Source organism: Strix uralensis, chromosome 13, assembly GCF_047716275.1.
Source record: "Strix uralensis isolate ZFMK-TIS-50842 chromosome 13, bStrUra1, whole genome shotgun sequence".
In the NCBI taxonomy this organism is placed as follows: Eukaryota; Metazoa; Chordata; class Aves; order Strigiformes; family Strigidae; genus Strix; species Strix uralensis.
In genome coordinates this window covers 7,972,030-7,996,148 of record NC_133984.1, presented here as the reverse complement: position 1 = coordinate 7,996,148, position 24,119 = coordinate 7,972,030, and the positions used below count along the sequence as shown (strand labels likewise).

At 41.2% G+C, this 24,119-nt stretch overlaps 1 protein-coding gene across 5 annotated transcripts in view; it reads right to left on the bottom strand.

Annotated features, from left to right (window-relative positions):
* Positions 1-24,119, bottom strand: part of FGF13 (fibroblast growth factor 13) — a 277,300-nt gene that overhangs the window by 127,109 nt on the left and 126,072 nt on the right. The window contains exon 1 of one of the 5 annotated variants that reach the window (XM_074882768.1): positions 20,763-20,900. The exons of the other annotated variants lie outside the window; for them this stretch is intronic. Within the exon in view, the coding sequence (XP_074738869.1) occupies positions 20,763-20,793 (31 nt within the window). The 5' untranslated portion in view covers positions 20,794-20,900. Of the gene's footprint in view, positions 1-20,762; positions 20,901-24,119 lie in introns of those variants that run through there. 5 annotated transcript variants of the gene reach the window in all.

Below are 24,119 nucleotides of genomic sequence, written 5' to 3'. Positions count from 1 at the left end.
TCTACACTTATCTAAATCCCTTCAGACATGACGTAAATCCATGTGCAATTATGCTATTGCCATTATACTGTGTAGCTACAAGGCACTTGCTGCATATACACAGAGGGGTTTCTCTTTTCACCGTTAATCAATTTAATCAGCACTGAGCCAAATTAGCAGAAGATTAAACTACCTGTTTTCCTGTTACTGTCCGCCTTAATGATCATGCTTGTAGAGTCCGGCTACATGTTCTGTATATTGAGATCATTCTCTAACTATCCAACAACTTTCTTTTGTACAGTACTGTGGTACTTCCACATAGTAGGCAGCACATCCGCTATATACAAGCAGCCTAACAGCATCAGAATTAGAACGATTTTTGTAAATCATGGCTTTAAATGTTATCTTATAATTTAACGTTTAAAGTGGTATCTTTCAATTCATTGAGACAGTTGCCAGACCATATGAAAGACAAGGCAAGAGAGGTGATCAGCACTGGGTCAGACAGCAGGAAGGATTTCACTACCTTGCTGTGAACAGCGAATGTGCAGTGACTTGGCTAATAACACTGACCTGAGAGATCAGGGAGCACACGAGGAGGACTTTCACTGCCCATTTATTCCAGCTTGAACAGACAGAAGTTCACAGCAGAAATTGGAACTAAATTCAGCTCAGCAAGCATGAAACTACCAGCTCCTCCCTCTCCAAGTGAACTCTGCAGGGAGATGTCTTGGCAGCCCTCTTCTTCTGCCAGCCCTGAGGGTGGGCAGTGGATGAACAGGACCTTCTTGGGTCCCCAAAATGGAGAAGCCAACCTACTCCCCATACGCACAGCCTGATGGTAGTACCGAGACACGCTGTGTAAGCACAACATCATAAGATTTTCTTGTTCCTCCCATTGTTTTAGGCAGCCTTCACTCAGACAGGAGCACTGATGCCACACAGCCACTCAATTTGCTGAGCAGGTGTGTAAGCAGTGAGGGAAGATAAACCAAGAAAGCTGTCACTGGCGGAGCTTAGAGTATGTTCACAATGATGTCTTTGTGCCCCCAGGTGCATCGAGATGGCTGTGCACACAACCTGGAACACAAAAGTGCCGGCACTCCAGAATAAAGCCTGATCCAAAAGGAATTTCACAGAATCACAGAATCATTCAGGTTGGAAAAGACCCATGGGATCATTGAGTCCAACCCTCAGCCCTACTCTATGAAGTTCTCTCCTACACCATATCCCCCAACATCTCATCCAAACAACCCTTAAACACATCCAGGAATGGTGACTCCACCCCCTCCCTGGGCAGCCTATTCCACTGTCTGACCACTCTTTCTGTGAAATTTTTTTTCCTAATGTCCAGTCTAAACCTCCCCTGTTGCAGTTTAAAGCCATTCCCTCTTGTTCTGTCACTAATCACCTGTGAGAAGAGACCAGCACCAACCTCTCTACAATGTCCTTTCAGGTAGTTGTAGAGAGTGATGAGGTCTCCCCTCAGCCTTCTCTTCCTCAGACTAAACAGTCCCAGCTCCTTCAATCGCTCCTCACAGGATTTATTCTCCAGGCCCTTCAACAGCTTTTTTAATTTTTTAATTTCAATACTATGTGTTTGCATACTAGCAAAAAAGAGTTAAAAATCCAAGAGGTACTGCACTTAAGCCAAACTGTAAATAACTCAGATGAGCAACTCTGCTTAGCAGATCGCTGGTCCGCTCAAAACAGTCCGGCCAAGGCCAATGTATCTTGCAGTTGTTCATGACTGAGTGACATGTTGTCACCAATGGGAAGGGCACAGTGACAAGGTCATAGAAAAGAAACAAATTTTAAATCTTTTACAAACCAGCACACATTTCCACACAACTTAGCATGAAATTCAGATGTTGCTACAGGTGATCTCCCTGCCCGGGTGGCTGTCGCTCCCCGAGCTTGCACAGCTACCATCCACCACCAGCTGCGGGAAACAGCTCTGCAGCAGGAACTTCTACAATGCACATAAACATGCACTCATAAATGCTCAAGATGGGATTAACTTTTCCAGAAATCAAAAGGCAAAATGATCAAATAAGGCTGTTCTGTTAAAGCAGAAATAACAGTGGAGTTTATTGCCCTTATATATTTGTTTACACTACATTGGGTAATATGCTCACATTGGTGTTCAGCACTGTAAATGACATAAAAAATAACCCAAGGCAGCAAGCACAGCAGAGCTCTAAGAAAAAAAAAAAAAAAAAAAATCACATTTCACATTCCAGTGCATGAAGTGAATACTGCAGTCTTCTAGCTCATAACTGTGTATCAAAGTTAGCAAAGACAAATGTCTTTCTTAGACAAAAGATACTGTTTCAATACTGAGCTATAAATTAGCTTCTCATGTTTAGGATGTCCTAAGTTTATTTTAGTAGAAGAAAAAGCCACTCTTTTCAAACTAAGTAAGGACATTGCGTACTGCATGTTGAAGTTGGGGAGCTGCCTCTGGGGATCCCACAATCACTTTTTGTACGGCTTTGAAACCATCCATATCAGAGACAAGTCACTATTTTACATCTTTATTGTATTTATGGCTACTGGGCCTTTACATAGCTCAGAATAGATTAATTTTTTTTTTTAATTTAAAAATTAAAAAAACCAAGAATAAATAAAATTTATTCTGGAAGTTGGTTCAAAAACTTTAAAACATGGAAAGGACTTTTTGTTGCTGTAAACGTCTGGAACTTGTGGATTTGTACCAGCGCCAGTTAAACGGAAAAAAATCAAGAAAAGCTTCAGAGCAATTTGTAGTAGCTGAACATTTGGTCCATACAACTGTCAAAACAAGTACTCAAGTATGTAGGTCCTGCAGACGCTCATTACTGAGCATTGTGCTACTTTGGACAGTTCAATTTTGCAAACCGTGTGCTCAGCGGTATTTTCACAGTTCCTAATCACCAGCGGTAGGAGTGGAGTCTTTCTATTGCTCCTTGCCCTGTATGCCACATAAGCACTTACAATATTTTAAATATTAGCCCCCATAACTCCACTTGCATCTTAAGTGACTGCTGGAGAACACAAAATAAATTTGTAATGGGTTTTCACAGAATTCATTTAAGAAATGAGGTCTTTGCAGGTTGCAAACAAATCTACCTTTCCTTTTACCTTTCAGTCTACTGACCTGTAACTTCCATGTTACCAATGTACTCTGCTCCAGAACTAAAGTCCTAAAGAGATTTTTGCAAAACTTTATGAGCATTTTAGCCTGCCTTTAACTATTCATTTCACACCAGATACACAATTGACACAGGCTAATGTGCTCACTGTTGCATGCACCAGCTTGCCACCACACTAAGGAGAAGGGGATAAAGGCTGCAGATAACAGACATGCTATCCCACCCCTGCAAGCCCCGGTCTGCAACAGGTCCTACCTCTCACTGTCTCAGTCTTTTGGGATCATCAAACCCACATGAAGCCCTCTCTGGAAGGAAGAAGACAGTGACTTTGAGCTGCTTCTCCGTGTCCTGAGCTGTCATGCAGATGTGGGATTGAGGCTGTCCTGGGTGCCTGTGGATCTCCAGACTGCTAAACACAATGATCAGAGATGACTCATTGTCACTCTCACATACATTAAATGGTTCTGTCAATTTTCTGACTTGAATTATTGCTGTAATTGTTGTGTCTCACAGCTGAGGAGCTGACACTAGGGCTGACTCAACCACCAGCGAGCTCCCGCAGCCATGCTGGGTCAGGCTGCTCGAGATGCTGGGGCTCAGACCTTGCCCTTACCCATCAGAAGTCATTCTCTCCCACCAGGTAAGACAACAAAAGAGAGCTTCCCTTGGCCATATCTGACAGATCTGAGCTGAAGTTTCTCTCCAGGAATGCTTTGCATATCATATATTAATAGAGTCTGACTAACAGCTTTAGCTTCACATCATGTCTAGACAAAGTGTCCCGCTGTGGGCAGTTGCCTGGAAGGGCACTTGAAATAGCTGTGGGTGAACAAAACAGAAACTCTGTGGAGAGCTGACACATTGTATGTTCACTGCCTCTCATTTATTTATTATCAGAAAAGTGAAAATAATGGCAACTGGCTGAAGTTTTAGTCAGAAAGAGGCCAAAGCCCCAATATTAATTCCTTTCAGTAGATGCCCATCACTTAACCACCTAGAACAAAGGAAATAGCCAGAAGACAAGAAGTAACTAAAAGTTCCACAGAAGCTTTTTGAGGGTAAAAATGTAAACAGGCACAAGTTGTATAAACAAGGTGTTTAACCAAGCGCTCTCCAGTGCTGAATTGCTCTCCTGAGCCAGCTCTCTCCTGGGCCCAGGTCTACTCAGCGGTGTCCAGCTACACCCTGGCTGCACTCTGACAATACAGCTTTTACCCAAGCATTAACCAAAACTCCTTAGCACCACATACTCCATGCTGGAAAGGGACTGGCAGAACACAATTGCAAAATCACAGTAAACTGATGCTGGAAACAAAGAACGGATGGTAAAATACTGATAGCCCACCAGAGAGTCTCTACCACTACTCAGCAACCACAGGAGTTTGCGTGCCCTTGCCACATTTCTTGTTAGGTGAACACTGCATCTAGATATAAAATTGCATCACTGCTTTCCTTCATTTAAATGATCTGTTTAAATTGAACGCGTTTAACTCCCTTTCAGTGCCTTTTATTATCCTCTAACATGCTGTGGCACAATTACAGCTTTAAATATTTACTTGACATTATCTTGCATCTGGCAAATGTATTCTGATTCTCCCAAGTAAGTCCCATGCAGGATTAAGTTATCCACTGGTCTTTGCGCAGTTGTGATGGATCCCATTTATTTTACCACTGCAATTCTCTCAGATTCAAGACTGCAAAGTCTAAGGAGTTTTCCAATGATTATGTTTTGACAGATGAGATTGGCGGAAATCAGACTAATTTCTAAGTTTCTATAGAAGTTAAGTCTTTTTTTCCTCCACTAGGATTTCTCAGTTTCTACGCTATTCAAACCCATATAAAGCCTGGCTATTATTCTGTTAGTGCTGTCAATTTGCATGCATCTGCTCAGTTTGTTCTCTTTCTTATTGTTAATTAACTATTTCATACTGCAAATTCCCATTTTTAAGATAAGGTGCTGTTGTCACAATAGTCTTGTAAGTGAATCATTATAACTACAATGCATTCATAAATAACACATTACAAGACTTAAAATAAATACTTTTTTACAGCTGTTGCAACCCAATTGGCCCACATGTAACAGAAATTGTGCACCCATGAAATTAAATTGAATAAAAAAATTAATTTTCAAAGCTTTAGTTCTCTGAAAAAGTTATTGCCTCTAATTCTTTTTGGTCAATGTTATTTTATTTTTGATCTGAAAATAGAAATTAGAATATCAAAATAAATAAAAATGACGGCCTCTGGGTAAAGAACTGGAGTAATGAACAGAAACCAAATTCCAGTGAAGGCTTGGCAACCTCAGCAGTGGGAAGGAGAGAGGAAGGAAAAGAGGGAGGAGAAAAGCAAGCACAAATATCTGCTAGTGAACCTGTGGCAGGATAACAGAATTCTCAGACAAATCTTCAGTAAAACTTTCCAGAGTCAACTTCTCCATGAATTTCTTCTTGGGGGTTCACAGGCTGTTTCCTGGGGACCTGGTTAGTGTTTCAGAGATCTAAGCAGCAACTCATAAACCTACCCAGGAGCTCCAGGAAACTAGAGCCAGCTGTACTCCTGGCAGCTCCTCCTAAAGTCCACCCCAGCTCTTCATCTTTTGCTGTGACCCTGCAAACCCAGCGTAGGCAGAGCCAGTGCCTGGGGAGAAGCAATACAGCCCTGACCACATCATCTCCTCCCCAAAGGCAAGGTGAGGTAGGAAGAAAGGGACCACAAGAGAGGTTTTCTCCCTCTTCCGCACAGGGCAAGGGCAGAGGGTCTGCATGGATCTGTGTCCATAATCTCATGAGTTGGGAGAGAGGGTGAGAGGCTGATAGGATGACACATACAATTTATCCTCACTGCTGGCAGCAACACACCCACTGGAAGCTAACAACCTACAGGGCCTCAAAAGCAACGGGACACATCTTCAGGATGAGAATTAAAAAGCAAGGTCCTGACCACCAATGACCTCCACATCATTTTAGAACAGGGAGGGCAAAATACCAAGTGTGGTTCATCACTAAGTGCATCTCCACATTCCTCCCTCCTGGAAGAGATGGCAAATGCAACTGTGCTTTGATTTGATGCCACCAAGCCTTCTACAATTAGTTCATGTGTGCTGTCAAATAACCCTCTGATAATGGAGGGCTCTGTGCAGACCCCTGGGTACATCCAAACAGGCTGGACTGACGTTTGCAAAGACTACAAGTGCCCATTGTTGTGTTGTTCTCTCTGCCTTTACACAGATTTCCATGCCCATAAATAACACACCTCCTTCTGGTAATCACCCCCCATCCTGCTGAGGGCATGTATCTAATGAGCAACAGTAACAAAATCCTACCTCACTGTAAGCCTCAGTTGGGTTTTCACAGCCCCATGAGAGGCAACAGGACTTTAATTTGATCTCAAATCCCATGTGTAAGTTAAGAAAATCTATCTGCTAACTGATTACAACCACAAAAAAAGGCCAGAACAGTTGGGAACTGGATGTCCTATGGTGCCAGACCGACCAGCATGAAGAGTCCGCTCCTACCTCCCCATCGCAGGTATGCCACTGTGGGAATCACCTTGTCGTAGCCCCAACAGCACATGCAGCTGGCAGGCTCTTCTCCGTGCACATTCCTACAGCACTGATTAGTTTGGGGTTTTTTTTGTATTTGTTTGCCACGAAGAAACTCAGCCAACAAGAAAACGGGGGAGGGGGAGTTGCGCAAGAACAATTTTGTCTGTTTCTACAAAAGTAAAAATTCAAAAGGACACTTTTCCCCCCCTAAGTTGAATTAATTAGACAAGTCCACATTTTTTGGCTGACCCAACTTTATGTTTAGTAAAACACTTTGTAAAATGCCTCCCTGATTTCTCCTGAATGGCCTTTAAAACACTGGCAGTTCAGTCTGCTTAGTCAGCTCTACACGCAGAAAGCTATTAAAACCTGAGTCTTAATAACTAATCTCTCATAGCCACTCATGCCTGTCCCACAGAGCAGCAACATGACACATAAGAGCTGTTCCCAGCACTGGCTGCTGCATGGACAACATTTAAATTTCCTTCATACCTAAACCAACAAGATTTTAATTTTATTTTTGGCTCACTCTTTATCACAGGGCTAATAAATCCTAGCCAGATAAGGCTCCTGCAGGCTATCCAAGGCTAAATCACCTAAGCGCACACCTTCAGCTCACAGTGTTTTGCTGTTGGTGATTCTGGCATATGGAGAGTTTAGATGAAAATGAGCAAATACTGGGTAAAAACTATTCCAGAAAAAGCTGAATATTTATGCCTTGTACACAGAATCCTGACTGGCAAGTGAATGCTTTAGGTAGAGATAAAAGGAGTGACAGAAGAATAACTTTTATTTATGCAGTCTACATTTAATGAATGCATCAACATTTGCAGATGATTAGGGCTAACCTAAGTGCTTTGTTGTTCCTGTTGCAATTCTGAAGGGTTTGGACTTTATTTATTCTTTTTCTTCTTTTTTTCCTCCCCCCATAGTTGCATCTAAATATAATTTTGGCTTTGCAAAGGCCTATTTCCATTTATAGAATCCAGATGACAGGCTGGGGACGATATTTTCCTAGCTGAGGCATCTGCCTCCTTGACAGAGGGAGAGATAATCACGTTGGGTGAAACAGGCTCGGCGTCTGTGACAAGCTTAAGATGTCAGAAATGAGAGCATTGCGTCTTGTCCCTCTGGATATTTTTTTCTTGAGAAATTTAGCCACATCTCATGTGAAACGCAGCCAGCTTGCAGTGCTGCTCTGCCGCCAGCGACAGAGGGGGAGGAGGGAGGGAGGCAGGGGACCGTTTCGCTTCTGAGGCTGCCACAGTTTCTATTTAATTTCTTGCTTATTTATTTAATTATGGCAGCAACAAGAACTTCTGGTCAAGCTGCCAGCATGCTTTCCTTGAAACAATTTGCTGCTCTGAAATTACTTTTGCTGAACAATCCTCCTTCCTTTCTGGATCTCCACCAGGAGTGGCCAAAGCACAGAGCAGCCCCATCTTCTGCATCCCCATCAAGAAGCATAAAGATGTCACAGCTGACTGGAGCCACCTTGCTCCAAGGCAGCAGAGGCAGCAGGCCCAGCGCACAAAGGGTCTGCAAGGGGACTGAGTCTGGAGGAGCATCTCCAGGTGGATTGAATCCTTAGATCCGAACAAATGCCTCCATGGCACATGTCACTGCCTACTGGATCAGCACTAACCTACAGCACTTCCCCCCCTCCACACTGATTAAGTCCTGCTTTTTAAATTATAGATCAAATGCTCTGCAGTCACAGATCAAATTAGTCAGCTCAAGGTGCCACTTTTCTTTTGAGATGGGCCATTTGATGCAGTAAAATGCCACCAAATGAACCTTTCTGAAAGCAGATTCCTCTTCACTCTCACAACTAACTTTTTCTTGCCAGATGCTGATGTAAATGCTCACAAATCATGGAAGATTTCAGACAGAGGTGCCACCTTCAGTGGTATACACAAGAACAAGGAGGCTTTTTGAATTCAAGAATAACATTAAGCCATAAGTGATTGCTCGATGCAGATGACTGTTAGTATAAATATTTTAATGAATGTTCACCAGGGGATTTTTTTCTAAGGAAGGATGTTTTCCTTGAATTGGTTTTTAAGCTACTGTCTTGTAACAACTTACACTATACCATGAAGAAGCTCCCTCAGCCTGTCCTAACAGGAGTGCAAGTAGCACTCTTCATAAAGTTTGGAGCTAATGAGACTAAGAAAATGCATTATTTTTTTTTTTTTGCAACATTATTTCCTAAGAAACTCAGAAATGGGCCCTGACTCAGAACAAATCAAAAAGTGTCATGGAAAGTAATCCTGCTGAAACTATAAAATGTTCCTTGACTGCAACATTTCCATTTCCTTCACAGCAAAAATATCAAAAGCAAGAAATGTCAATACATAAAAGATATATAAGGTGATACTAACAGTTTCTGCAAGAGACACACATACTCTTTGACAAATATAAGCTCTAGTCCAATACAGTTACTCAAAGACTGTACAGTAACCAACTAACAGACAAAAGTGTTCCTTTTAGAACACATCAGGCAACTTGCAAACAGTGCCACAGACAGCAGACGGCTATTATTTGACCAGCTATAATCTATTTACTTTCCTGCAAGGTTGTATTTATTGTGTAAATGCTACCACAGCAGATTAAATTCCATCTGAATTGACTGAAGCCAAGGTAACAGCCCCCCACTCCACCTTCACCCACTGCCTGGCTACCCATTTCCCACTCTCTGGTAGTCACATCCCTGCAGAAACCCAGGAGGACCAAGGTGACAGCAGAGAAAAACAGAAGTGGCAGCAGCAGATTTTGGAGAAGAGCAAGATGACACGGAAACGCAGCTTCTTTTTGCCAGAGCTACCTAAATAATGCAAAACTCTAGACTCCTCACCAGTCCTTCCCTACTATAGTCACAACTGTTTCCCCTGAAGGAGTCCTCCTCCCTACTCCTGCTTTATTTTGGTACCAACTTTTTTGTCCTTTACTATGGATCCTGTAACATAACAGACTCTCACAACATTTGCCTTGTTCTGACACTTAACTAGCAGCTTCTGCAGAAAGAGCAGACTGCTGTACTGCCTACCACAGAGATTTCTATAAACAATATATTTTAATCTCCTCGGGTTTTCAGTGCAATATTTTAGAGGTTAATTTGAGCTCTGCACATTACTAGTGGTCTATATTCACCAACTTAATTACAACCTTATTAACTCATTATGGCTAAAGGAAAAGGTCCAAAAACTACCCTTGGAAGCACACATTCAATTGCTACTCCAGTCCTCTTCTTTCAGTCCAAGCGGATTTAAGTCCAAAGCTCTACAGTAGTGAAGATGAAGATGTGAAATATGTTTGAAAAATGTGCCAATCATTTTTCACGCTCTCTTCATCATTCAGCAAAGAATGACAGCAGAGCAATCTAGTAAGAGGCCTTTACAGCTTCTAGTCCTTCTCCATGATATACATTTGTAAGATCTGCTGTGTTGTCTTCTACCTTGTCCATTTGGCTTAGACCAGTAAATACACTCACTGTAAAGGGTGAATTACGCACAGTGCACAATCGATGGGGGGACCTTTGCTGTGAAACACTGAGGCACCAACACAGCCAAGTACTAAAACATGAAGACTTTTCCTGCAAAAGGTACATGCATAGTCATAAAGATACTTACATATACAATTTTTTTTTAGATAGATAGGTATCTCTTAACACTATAGTTACTTAACAAAGGAAAGCATCATGACTACGAATATGGTCAGATCTTCTAGCCTTCTTTAAAGACAATGCAAACATGGTGGATTAATCTTGGTTCTAACATGCAGTTGTAGTGTAGGCACAAGAGCTTATGAATAAAAGAGGGGTGGCTGTGCTTGCTTTTTACTTGAAAGAGGTTATTATTTTAATCTTGAGACTTTCAGCCAGCAACAACCACCACCAAATGTTCACAGACCTGTACAAGCAAACGCACACATAAACGTGAAGCAGTTCGTGTTTGACAAGTTGCATTAGAAAAGATTTCAAATGTGTCCTTGCCCTGTCACTAATGTCAGGGAAAGAATGCTGGAGTGACCAACGTAAGGACAGTGTAAAAATTATGTTGGTACACATATCCTACTGGATTTTATATTTTGCTTTGTACTTTTAACAGCTGAAACTGTAGAACAACACCAGCCCTTTTTAAATTTATAAAAAGACTCCAAAAGAGGGAAGCTCCATGTATAAACTCTTGTGGTAGGATAGCTTCTCATTTGCAATATACTCAATAAAATCAATTCAAAACCATTCAGTGCAGATCAGCACATAGTAGAAAGCTGTATTTAAGATTATCTTGATTGACAAGTGGGAAACACTCTTCAAGAAAAGCTGAAAAATAATAAAGGAAAGAAAATCAGCAGAAGAGGCAAAATGATCAGACACCAAGGGCAGACAAACTGCAAAGACAAACTTTCCAGTTTATACACAGTGTATCTAAGTGGCTGTGTGACTGCTCAGGTTTCCATATATTACATGACAATAGGATGTCCAGGAAGACCTACAGAGATGCCACAGTCCCATGGAAACAATCCCTTGTACTATATAGGGACTTATCCCCAAACTACAGTGTAGTTTTTTATATCGATTTCTTCTGTTATTATCACAGTTAAAATGTTTGGCCCCACAAAATTAAAATATGAACACAGCAAAACCAAAACCAGCCAACAGTAACCCTATATCCATCCTCTAGACAAATCTAAATGAAAACCAATTTTGATGAAGTTAAACTTTTTTCCTTTCAAATCATTCCAACATGCATTGCTGGTTATTCTAACCATGACAGGTCGCCTAATTTACATTAAGTGCCATTTTAAACCAACCTCCCACTCCTGAGATAGCCACATTCACAGATGACATGTGCAGTTAGGAAATTTTCTTGGTCTTGTTCTCAGCTATTTTTAGGTTACACAGGGAACATCTCCTCAGGGAATTGCTTTCAACTGGTTACCAAAGGAGGGCCCAACCTTCACCCTCCCCACATACAGGTGCACACTGCCAGAAGGCAGGAGGGTGGTACATGAGGACAGGAGTTCTGCCTACACTTCGTCTCTCCGCTTTCCCTCCCAAAAGTGCTATTCTCCCCAACAACCCTATCAATAAATGCTCTCACATTACTCTGAAGGGAATGGAAGAAAAGCAACCTTCCAAATCATGCTAGATTTTAGGGTGCAAGGACTTTTTTTTTCTGAGACAGGCAGGCAGAACAAATATGTATTGTGTAAGCACAATGGAGTGCAAAGGCTTGCTGCAAGTCAGGGAGCAGAGATGCATACAGAGGTACCGACGGGGAGTCTAGTGAAAGGTGACAAAACATTAGAGGAGAAGCGGTGGAGTGTTGATTTGAAATGTTTTAGTGGTGCACTCTTACAAGAGCTCTGCATGCACTTACTGGACAGAACAGTCCTAAAAGATGATTCAACACCTGTTTTGCTCTTCAAACATACCACAGCCAGTCCCTCCTCCCATCCCACTACATTCCCTCTGTCTAGTGATGCGGGAAGGGAGTTGATGGCTATGCCAAAACCTTGTGACTCCCTGGTGGGTCCCAGGGCTCATGAGATTTAGCATGTACCATTCACCCTCCTCATTGCAAGGCAATGAAACCAACACACAGTCTGGGAGGGAAGCTGTGATCAAGTCTAAATTATCAGAATTCTGTGGATCTGGTATGGACCACAGAACATAGTTAGGGAGGATGTTTCTCTCTTACTGTACTCAGATCTACTCCTTGTTATCTGCCAACAATTTCACGATTAAAACAGAGATCATGAAAATATTAATAAAGCATAACTAGCTTGCCCATTTCCCAACCAGAAACAGATTGATAATCTGTTTCCCAAGTATATTTGCATGCTGGTTTTTGCATAGTTTGACCACACAGGTGAATGGCAAGTTTTAATAACTATCAACATGTTTCAGCATGCAACTCAACCCATGGTATAGCTCAGACGTTAAGATCTGTGCTGGGGACTCATTCCCTGGATGTCATGAAAACCCTGCAAGGCAATTACAGGAGCAAATAAATTATTAAGAGAAAGAAGTGACAGCTCTGTGAATTGATGCAGATCCTGGTGTGAATCTAGGTTGTTACTGACAGAAAGTTATTGTTCAGTAGGTGATTGTAATGCAAAAGAAATGAGAGTTTGGTCCCGTTTTGAATAACCCCCCCACCAGCCACAGAAGGAATGAGCAACTCGAGTTAGCTTCATCAGGGTTTTGGTGGCTGTTCATTCCTTCAGTCTGCTTCAGACAAACAACCAAGCCCAGCTACCTCTGCTCTTACTCTGTCTCAGAAGTTGGCCTTCCAGCACCCATCCTCTCAGCTGCTTTGATGCCAGATGCAGAGTCTCCTCCCCCACCCCTGAGGTGCACTGTCACCACCATCTTCCCATCTCCAGCCCCACTCCATGGGCTGCACCCCTGGAAACAGCCTGGCAGCAAGCAAGGCAGAACAAGCCTTGCACCCACGTGCTCCTTCCTTAAATTGGTTTTCGGTTCTCTCACACACAGGTAAATTAAAGCTTGCAAACTTCTACTGCTGTCCTTGGCACTCTTGACATCTATGTATTTTTTTTGTTGTGTTTTCTCCTTTCACTCCTTTTCTCTGCATCTGACACAGGACTTGTCAGAAAGGACATAAGTGGGAGAAAGCACTTGACAGAAGATGAATTAAAACATTCAAAGAAAACTACTTCTACAGAAAAGCAAAATTTCCAGTCCAAGATTCCTCCTCTTCTCGAAGTATATATTTTTTTTCTAATTGAAGTCCTTCCAAGAAAACAGACACTAGCCACAAAGCATGTACTTCGCTGCACACCTAGGGTGTTGCAGAGCAGAACAAGAGACAGAGGAAGAGAGAGGGAAAATATTTTTTGAACCGCTGTGAATCTATGTCAGCTCCCTGCAAAATCACTAGAAACCTTTCCATCTAATATAAGAGGCCTGGCCTGTGCTCCCAGAGCGCAAACCAACCTGTGTCCTTCTGATCTGTTGAAATACCTGTTTCTTTCACCAGGGTAATTTGTTGCCACTCCAGGACTGCTACTTCTCCCTCCTCCTCCTACGTGTTATCAAATAAGACAGCTCATGTAAGGGCAGATATCATAGTCTATCAAGATGTAAAGAGGTTGTTATGAAAACTTATGTTACAGTGATCAACTGTTCTCTCTGGCCTTACAAGAGATTGCTTCATATGCAGCAACAATATCAGCTGGTGCATCAGGGGGGAAAATATCTTTGCTAACATTCAAGGGTGGAAAGGATGGAATAACCCAGGAAGGCTCTTTGGGTTGAGATGTTCAATGCTCCTGGAGTTAATGAGAAGCTTGTGTTACAGTCTATATCTAAAGTTGAACCTTTAATACAACATATCAGCTAACAAGCGTGAGACCAAAGACCTTGAGATTAAAAGAGAAATTTGCATCTTTCCTTCTTAAAATATTAATGACATGGTTGAACTTACAAACCTGACTTAGCCTGAATACTCTTGAGATGTCACATTTATACCAGAGCCCCAAACAGAAAGTATAGTTCCAAATAAAAATTTGTATGTAGAAGTTCATGTATATACATTGGTATGCATATATCCACACATACCTCAATCTCTGCACTAATCTTGTACATCTTTCTGCTGCTGTGTCACCTACTCTATCACCTTCACATGCTCTGTTTCAAAACATGTACAATTTTTCACATTTCCTATCCTCCTCTTCCAGAAGTGGAAGAGCTCTCTCAAATATAATTTCAGCTAGCAACAATCCCAGTATCACTGGTACTGCCCTGAAAGTCAGTAGATAGAAATCTGAATGGGATTTCCCAGCTTCTATAGCATTCCCTGCCATAAGATCATTAAACTGCAGGCTCAGAGTTACACAGTTTAAATCATGTCCTTTTGCAAAAATTCCAAACAGTTGAATTGTGATTCATTATCTGTCATTCTCAGTCAATATATCATGTCTAGCAAATATTGATTTATGTGTAAGATTACAGACTTTGCAGTTGTATTTTCCAACAAAGCTATTCAATAATAGCAATGATAACCAAGAACTGATAAACAATTTTCAGTAGACACAAATTAATCTTTGCTAATTTGAACCTAAACGACTCTAAAGTTTCATGACTCATTTCCACATGCAAAATTGCAGGTGTTGATTTGGGTTTTTTGTTGCATTATTCTTCTTTTCTCCCCACATCTTGTCCTTTGATTATTAACTTCTTTGATGGTTTCTCATGCTTCCATTTTACGTGATTTATGTATTTGGTAGAAATGCAGATTGCCCTTCTCCATCTCTGCACGTATCTTTTAGTTTTGATTCTCTTGCAAAGTATTTTCTCATCTGTTAAAGTCTTCCAATACATCCTCCTGTGTGACATCTGCAAATCCAAACCCGACATCCTACTTTGCAAAACAATTTCAGAATGACTGTCCAAAGCAGTCAGGCAGTACCTCACATGCCCTCACCCAAAGGAACAGTCTTCCCACCAGCTGCTCTGCATGTGCCTTGCCTCAGAGGTTTCTTTTCACAGCCTTTATTATAATCTCAGCTCTCACATGGACTGTGATACCAATGTACCAGCTACCACCATGTAAAACTGTATTTTTAGTCATCTGGGTAAGACATGGTTTTGCGTAAGTGAATTTGTGACTTGGTATGAAGTGGCTCTGTTTGTACTCTGCAACTGCAGGGTGGATTTCTGCTTTCCTTGGAGCTCAGTGCTGCAAGATCATCTGCTGCAGCACTGCCTTGGTTTCCCCACTAAGACTTGTGGACTGATTTGAGGAGACTGCTTGGCAGTAAATTAAATTGCCCGTTTGGGTTTTGTTTGTTTGTTTTTGTTTTAAACATTGTGATGATTTTCTACTAACCTTCTCAGTTTTGAGCCTCTGATATTCATTATGATCTCATTTCAAATTAGGGATCCTACATGCCCTCCAAAATCACATCTGATTCAGGAGTATTAAAGCTCTGTTAATGTTTGAAAAGGTGGTTCTTCAACTGGTTTTTTTTAATTGATGCTTTTAAACACTTCAGTCACTTCAGCAGTGATTCTATTCTTTAAATCTCAATGTATAGTCAGATAATGGCTTGGTTTTCCCACTAACCATAGGTTGTTCGACAATTCTAATGCCTCAAGGTCAGTACTATTTACAAAAATACCTTTTGCTCACTGTCATTCTCAGGATCTTCATTCAGCTTCACAAAGGGGGTTACCAGGCACCCTCCACTTAACCTCCACAATTTTGCAGTCTGCACTGCATTCTCAGAATTACTACTGCATTTTGTCATTTGTTATCTTTTCTCCTATTTCCCTATTGCAGATTATTACATTCTGTTTCTAGTATCACATAGTACTTTTAATAACAGCCAGTGAAAACTCTGTGCCATTGCATGTAATCAAGAGAACACTACTCTAGGTAAGCCAGAAATTAAATAATCAAGAAAGGACAGTTCCCTATATGACTCTTCACACCACAATTAAACAAAACCAAAAAACCACGCTAAACTAAACATTAAAAAAAAAAAAAAAAAAGGGGGCAATTAAGAGCTTCCAGTGTTGAATGGTTACAGATTTTACCTTGACTGGGCAAAAGATAAACCCTGTGCTAGCTGACACTTTATCAACTAAAAATAAGGCTGTTGTGATGGAAGGCGACTATCCTAACCTTGCACCATACCACACCAAGATAAAAACCATCTACATAAAGCCTCTGCTTTGGTAAGTTGCCATGTGTGCAGGAAAAACGTGTTTTTTTCCCTTAAGGGCAGACTGGCTTCAGCCTGGCAGCCCTGAGCTGTTACCACGCGCATGCTCCTGATGCCCAGAGGACGGATAGGATACCTGACCTGACCATGGGCAGGGCTGTCTTTGTTCAGAAGCTGTAGCTCACTGCCATTAAAATTAAAAGAGAGACACTGTTGATCTGAAACGGCCACCCACAGTTATATGCATAGAGCCAGCACCCTCACCCTTGGGATTGTTAGATTCACACCTATCTGTTGCTACTTGTTTGTTTTATTAATAGAAAGGAATCACACACAGTGATCACACACAGGCAAATTTAAATTCAAATTCTGCTATTTCATGTCATTGTACAATATGGCAGGCTGTTGTTTGATTTGGTTTCAAGTAAAGCAGGCTAACAAACTTCCTTCCAAGCCATTAATTCAGAAATGTAATAAGGCTAACACAACTGCACTGACTCATTAAAGCAATTTGATGTAAGCTGCACTCATTAGAGCAGCTACCATCTATATTGCTATGACTGCAGCCTTGTTTTCAGACACCACCAGAGATGACCTGCTGTGCCAAATGCCTCTTCTGTCTCAGGAAAACTTCAGAGAAATGGCAAAATGGAAAACCTTGATTTGCTCAGGCCTTAAAATCCATTCGAACACAAGAATATTATAACATTCTTCATCCAGGAAAAGGTTATTTCACTAGATGAGAAGGGAAATTCTACAATACAGTCAGTACTGTGAAGATAGTCATGCAGGACATAAGTTTACAGATAAAACTGATAAACTCCCTCCTATATTTGGTAGAAAAGATGGTTTAAGAGTACAACAAACAAAATATAGAAAAGACAAATTATGAGTGTGCCACAGTGGAAATAATAACAACCAACCTGTGACCTTGGTGTGCAGCCCAGGCTATCTGTCAGTATAAAAACCAGCTGAGAGCTGGAGAGAGGGCTGTTGCCCACAGGTAGGGAGAAAAATCTTTCTTTGCTTAATAAAATAAAAAGGACACCAAGAGAAGGTACAAAGACAATCAAGGCGGCATTTAGCCTTTAAGCAGGGACCTTTACAGGTGTTACAGTCATCAAGTTTGGATTAAGCACGGTCCTTGAACTAGATCAACCCATTTCAGTAGCTGGAGGTGAAGCACGAAGTCCTTGAGCAAGACTAATTCTGAGTCTTCCATCAGAGAAATTAAATAGCTTAACACAAAGCAACTTGTATTCTCTTACCATACTTTAAAAAAAAAAAAAAGTGCTAAGCTATTCACCTAACAAAAGGGAAGGAGAAGCACAGAAGACTTTTGACCCTCTATCACCTAGTGAAATCAACTGCCTAAAAAGGAAAAAAAAAAACCAACCTATGTGCATATCTGCTGTTTCATAAACAAAAACTCGTTTGTTGAAACTCAGGTTCACACTCAACATTTAATAAAGTTGTAACTGTGCTGACAACATTGCAAGCTTGCAGCAGGCTAGTGCACTCACTACATACCTCCCTGTAAATTAACTCAGTTCACATTAGATGAAAAAGTTTGTTAAACAGATTGTATTAATGTCTTTATTTTAATTTCAAGCCACTACATCTCATGTAACTAAGTCACCAATGCTGGAAGAAGTGCCTGGCATGCGCTCAGAGGAATTTGGGACTAGAACCAGAACCTTTCTGCCCCCAAAACACATGCCTCTCACTTGAACTAAAGGAAACTCACTTTAGCCTAAAGTGACAACATATCCTATATCCTCCCTGTCAGCTGGCCAAACTCTGTCTTTTACTAAAAGGCCGTACCTCAGGCTCATCTTTGCTTTCCTTCACTACCCAAGATAGATCCTTCCACGTATTTATACAAAGTGATTGGGTTTCAGAGGGGCTGCTCACATAACTAAGGAGGATTTCACCCAGTATCTTTATTTCTGAAAACATTTCTAAAGTTCTTTCTCATTTCTTATTTAGAAGGCCTCCTGAGTAACCTGATAAATAATTAATAACTCTTTCTTATTTTGCTACCATAATGTGAATAGTCAATATGTTCCTAAGTACTATATTACAAAAGAATAAAGTGATGCAGTGGGGTTTTAGAGACTATTTACACACTTCCACAGAGCCACCTGCATAGGAGTTCTGAGTGGCTCACATCCCTTTTACCATCATCACACTGAGAAATTCTTTAAAGTGTCACATCCCCTTTGCAAAGGATCCCAAAACACTTATTCTAATGCTGTCAGATATTTTGTGAAACCTTTCGTTCTTCTTTGTTGCCATGCATCCCCTAGTTGTGTTTTGCTAGCCCTGCCTCCCTGTGCTGCTGCACACAGAAGATGGACCCTGCCTCCTCCCACTCTGTCATAGGCCAAAGCCATGAGCTTTTCTGTGACAGCAGATGGTGGAAGACTACCGTATCTTTGCTCCTCCCAACCACTTCTATTAGAACATTATCTTTATAATTTTGATGCCTACTGTTGTAACAATAGGAACAGGTTTAATAAAATTCAGATAAATTGTCCCAAAAGAGCCTTTGAGATGGAAAGATGGCATTTCATGTAGAAATGGTGGTACTGTTTCAGAACGAGGGTCAGCCCAGCCCAGTGCTCCAGCACCAGCTGCAGGCTGACACCTGGGAAGAGGTACCAGCAGCCTTGTACCACACCGCCCTTTGATATATCCCTGCCACCAGCTATTTCCAGCTGGGGGACGCCTGGGTAACTCCCAGTGGATCCATCTTCCAAGTGCTTCGAATAGTCTGAGCCCAAATTCTCTGTAACAGGCACATAAACACATGTGACTGACAATTATTCAACGCTTTCCAAGTTCATAATCTCTCCTCATTCACTGTGACTTCTCTGGCTCTTGGAGGTTTTCTGCAGCTTTTCTCCCTCATCAATCCTTTTCCCAGCACATGCCAGTCCGAAGGTTTTTTCGACTTACCACACTTTGAACAAGTTTTCTAATGCTTTGGGGTCTCCAGGTGAACATCAGAAGGAACCAAGGTGGCAGCTACAGCAGGAAACAGTGCAAGGCAATTCTCAACCAGAAAAACCCTCAGCTACCTTTGAGAGCTTTCTATCCTTGAGCTCAGCACAGACAGCACTACAGGTCAAAAGGAGCAAAGGCCCCAAAGCTTCACAAGCATCTCCAGATAACACTCTCAAAATTACTCCTTACAATTAAGCTGCATTGTCTGGGAGACTACCAAATGTCTGCTGTAGTACTGCACCAGACACAACTTCACAGCACCAGATACAAGCTCTGAAACAATGTGGCTTATGTTCTTCAAAAAAAAAAAACCCATGGCCAATTTAAAGGGACAATTGCTTCTTCCCACCTTCCTCTCTGCATTTTTAACACTCTTAACTTCAATACCATCACCACTTGCCATAGCATTTAGAAAGTATCAACATAATTAGGCTAAAATTCACGATGGTGAAGAACTGGTAGCAGTTAGGATGTTTTTATAAAAATAGGTTAGAGACAAGTAAATCAGTCTCCAAACTACCTTACAGAAAAGCATTCAATTCCTGACTCTAGGAGGAATTTTCCCCGCCTACACCTTCCCTGAGGGTGAAGGAGACTTGGAAAAATGGAACAGAGTGTTCAAAACACCAGCAGACCATGTGCAATACAACCACACCTTCAAAATCATCCGCAGGCCACAAGCCTGTGTGTTAAAAGCTAGGATCTATTTAAATATTGTCACTGTAAGGTGGATATATCTTCATTTTGTCCAAAAGACACTTAAAACAACACGGCAACATTATGTTTCTAGCTGTAGGAATGTAGTTCAATCTGCCTTTCTTTTCAGTGAGATTGAAGAAATTAGCATTGCTCTGAATCAAATGTTAGGGATGGAGTGCCATTAGACTCATAAGAGGTTGATTACAGTGTTACATTCATTAGAACCGTACGGAAACACATTTTGTTTGAACCAAGGCTTCTCTTCAACAGATAAGTACTAAAACCAAAAGAATAAACCTATTTATGGTATGTTTAAAAGGTAAAACAAAAGCCTATAATTATCAGGTTTTTAGTGGTCTCTGTATCAAGTTACTGTTTCAAAGCAATAGACCTGCTAAAGGATTTAGAGAAGGAATGTCTTAATATTACAGCACACCATTATGGGGCTCAAAGAAAAGGGCTGAGGTGACCCCAGGGCAAGAACTGGTGCTAGCACATCGTTTGTGGTAGTTAGGCATAAGGAAATAACTGGGGTGGCAGGAAGAGACACAGGCAGAGCCCTGCAGGCACAAGCCAAAGGAAAACAGGACCAAGGAGGACAAGCAAACAGTCTGGCAGAACAGCCAAATCACCCTGCTCTCATGGGGTTTAACTCCCCAGTGTAGAAAGAGGAGAAGAAAAGGCACCACATGTCCTACCTTGCCCCATGGACTTCCACCTTTTCTCCATTTAATCGCTCCCGGGCAGACTCACTCCGTGGGAAAAAAACATTACCCAAGACCAACTTGCAGTCGAAATCACATGTCCATCTCACTTTAACAAAAATAAACACTCAGGAATGCGTTCAAGCAGCAACTGGAAAATTTCAAAGTAAGAAAACCCAACAAATGTTAATACATTTAAGTCAGGCAAGCCCAATTCTCATGCTCTCATGTCCTGTAAATGTCTGGGCACCAGCATGTGTTACAGGGTGCAGGACTGCACCCTCCAACGGTGTGTGTGAGCTCAGGAGGTGCAGATGGGGGAGGAACCCCAGCAGGGTATGATGGAGAACTGCCCGGGCTGCGTTAGCTCCCTGTAGGAATACAAGGATACAAACCTCCTCCTGGGAATTAGCATTTACGTTTTGTTTGTGGGGTTTTTTTCAGTCTGCTCTAGGCAACACATTTGTAGTTCACTGGACACAGACTTCCTAATAATCTTTATTGTTCCTGGTAATTTTTAATGCGTTGATGTAAGGTGATTTCACTTCCTTCCCTCTTAAAAAGAATTTATACAAAATATCTGTACAGGAGTAAAAGCCTCATAAACAGAGGAGCCACATGCCCATGATTAGAATTAAAGGAGCCATCTGTTTCTTTACAGGCATGCACATCTCAGACAAAAAGTACACACACGACATATGCCATTACTTCCACTTTCCTAATAGAAAATATTTGTCATGATTCCCTCCCACAGGAGTGCAGGAAGATCCACCACCAACTTACAGTGCTACAGGAACCCCTCCCACTAAAGCTCTGCAAGCACTATATTCAGCTTTTTTCTCTTCCTCTTCCTCAGCCAAGCCAGCATAGTTTTTCATGCTTCTGTGAATCCTTTGCAAATGTATTTTCTGCAAGATCTACAGCTGGGCATCAGCTTGCTGAATTCTACCATCAACAGGAACTGCATTGTTGAGCTCCATACACATAGTTGTGTCTTACCATTTAAAAGTCAATTTAGGAAATGAAGCTGTTCATGGGATGATATATTTTTATGTCAGTGTATTGTAGCTTACAATTTTTTCCCTTCACCTACTCCCAGATTGCTCTGACAAAAGCAAACTGATGGAAATGCACCAGACATACCTAGACATACTCCTCAGCATCAACTTTCAGGAAGTTACAGACAATTAATGCAAAAATCCCTACTTTCCCTCACCAGCAGAAGTAAGCAGCAGCATTGTGCTCTCTCTCACTTGCTCTTCATCACACACGTGTAGCCAGCTGGAGACCATACTTCAAGGTAACACATCTACAAGAAGAGCACATGGCTATGCTCTCGCTTGTACCATATTAACAAGAGTGACAGACTAAGATGCATATTTATAAAGCATTCAAAAGCATCATCTGTGGTTGCATATATCCCCAGAGTGGTCTCCTGGAGCAAAACACACCTCTTCTGGGCCAGGTTGTGGAAAAAAGATACGGTAGACACCACAGCTGCTATGTCGTGTTCCTCTTCTGCTGGAAACGCCAGCACTGCACAGACGCTTTTTTCTCGAGGCTCCCTGTACGCCACAGCTTTTGGGTGAATCCCACCTCTACTTAAAAGGCTTGTTCAATTAAAGGTCTCCCACTGTTCCCAGAAGCTTTTCAGCTTTATGGCATGTTCAATTAGCATCTAATCAAAAGAAAAAAAAGGATCCATAGGACAATTGAAATAATCAGTACTTCTTTAATCTAACCAACAACCACTAAAGCCCTGACATCTTGCTATGAAGTTACAAATTTACACATGCTACCCACCAAAGCAGCTCCTGCCAGAGGCAAAATCAGCACAACATTTGTAGGAGTCAAAACTGCCTCAGTGATGCTGCCCTGGAAGGTGAGCAGGGATGCTGGGGAGAAGCCATCAGGAGGCCGGCATCAACTGACACACGCCTGGCATTAGGTCTGCTCTCTTCTGCTACCTCAGCCCTGCCAAACCACCCTATACCTAAACTATAAAAAACAGACCAATGACAAATATTCTCAAAAAAACCTCCTGAAAAGATACAAAATTCTTCCAATTAAAACATCTCTTCCTCCTTTCCCTGTCTTGCCACAGTTCAAACACTGAAGAGTTCAAGACTACCTACTGTGCCACTGAGCCACTGTGAACGTATTTCTTCAGAAAAATCAAAGAGTAGCTTAATTTAAGTTTGTCTGACCTGGGATGTTACCCTTGCTCTCAGTTATGGAAAGCCTTTAAATAGGAACAGGGGAAAAAAAAAAAAAGTAAAAAAAAAAGTTGTCTGGTTCTTCAGCTTTTTTCTCTGCAGGCATGAATGCTTTTGATATAAGCTATTTATCAGTCTAGGAGAAAACTTCTGAAACTAAAACACTGGCAGCTCTGCAGTTATGCAAAGGGAATATTTTCTTCACCCATTGTGCTCTCCCATGCAGATAATAATTTCTGTGAATAGACACGCATTTCATTATTCACAGTACTCTGTGACCCTGAGATGTTCTGTAAATTCTCCATGTCAGTTCAGTAAAAAACACTGTTTTCCTCATGTCTATCTATATTCAGTTTCTGTGACATCTTCTTGCATTATTATGCAGGATTGCCCATCCATAGCAATCATTCCTTTGTTTTGATCATCTATGGAATGCAGAATAATGAAAGATGTTAAGATGAAAAAATAAAACAAAGCACTTCATCCTTAATTCAAATATTGAGTAAGTTAATGTACATTTTAAAAGTCCTGTACAAAAAATCTATTAAAGAAAATCATCTATGTTTGTAGCTAGTCTTCTAAATGGAAACTTGTAAAACAAGATTTGCACTGGGTCTACCATCAAAAACCAGATTTGTGTTCAGAGGCACAAAGTTAGGACATACCTCATGACTCCCACCCTCTTCCATTTCACAAATACATTCCTAACCAGCTATGTACACTGCCACGTTATTTAAAAAATAACTGAATTAAACCCCTGCTGAAGAGGAGAGCAAGGTGTAATCTAGATTTATTGACATTTCATCTGTCCTTATGCAATATTCACATGTCATTGTGCCTTCTAATAATTACAGTCTAATGTAGAGTAGGTAGACAAATATATCCATCCTGAATATCCCTCATCTACACAGGAAAATCTCCAAAACATTTATGAAAATAAAATCAATTGTATACATATTAGAAAAAAGGAAATGAATAAGGCAAGAGTGGCTGGGTGGAAACGCTCAACATTTAGACAAAAAAAGGAACAAAGAATCAGCGAATTATGTAATAGAAAATATTTTCCAGATTTTAAGCATATCTACTCACACGCAGATTGTTTTTCCTCAGCTTCCCTTTCACTATGTCTGCAATG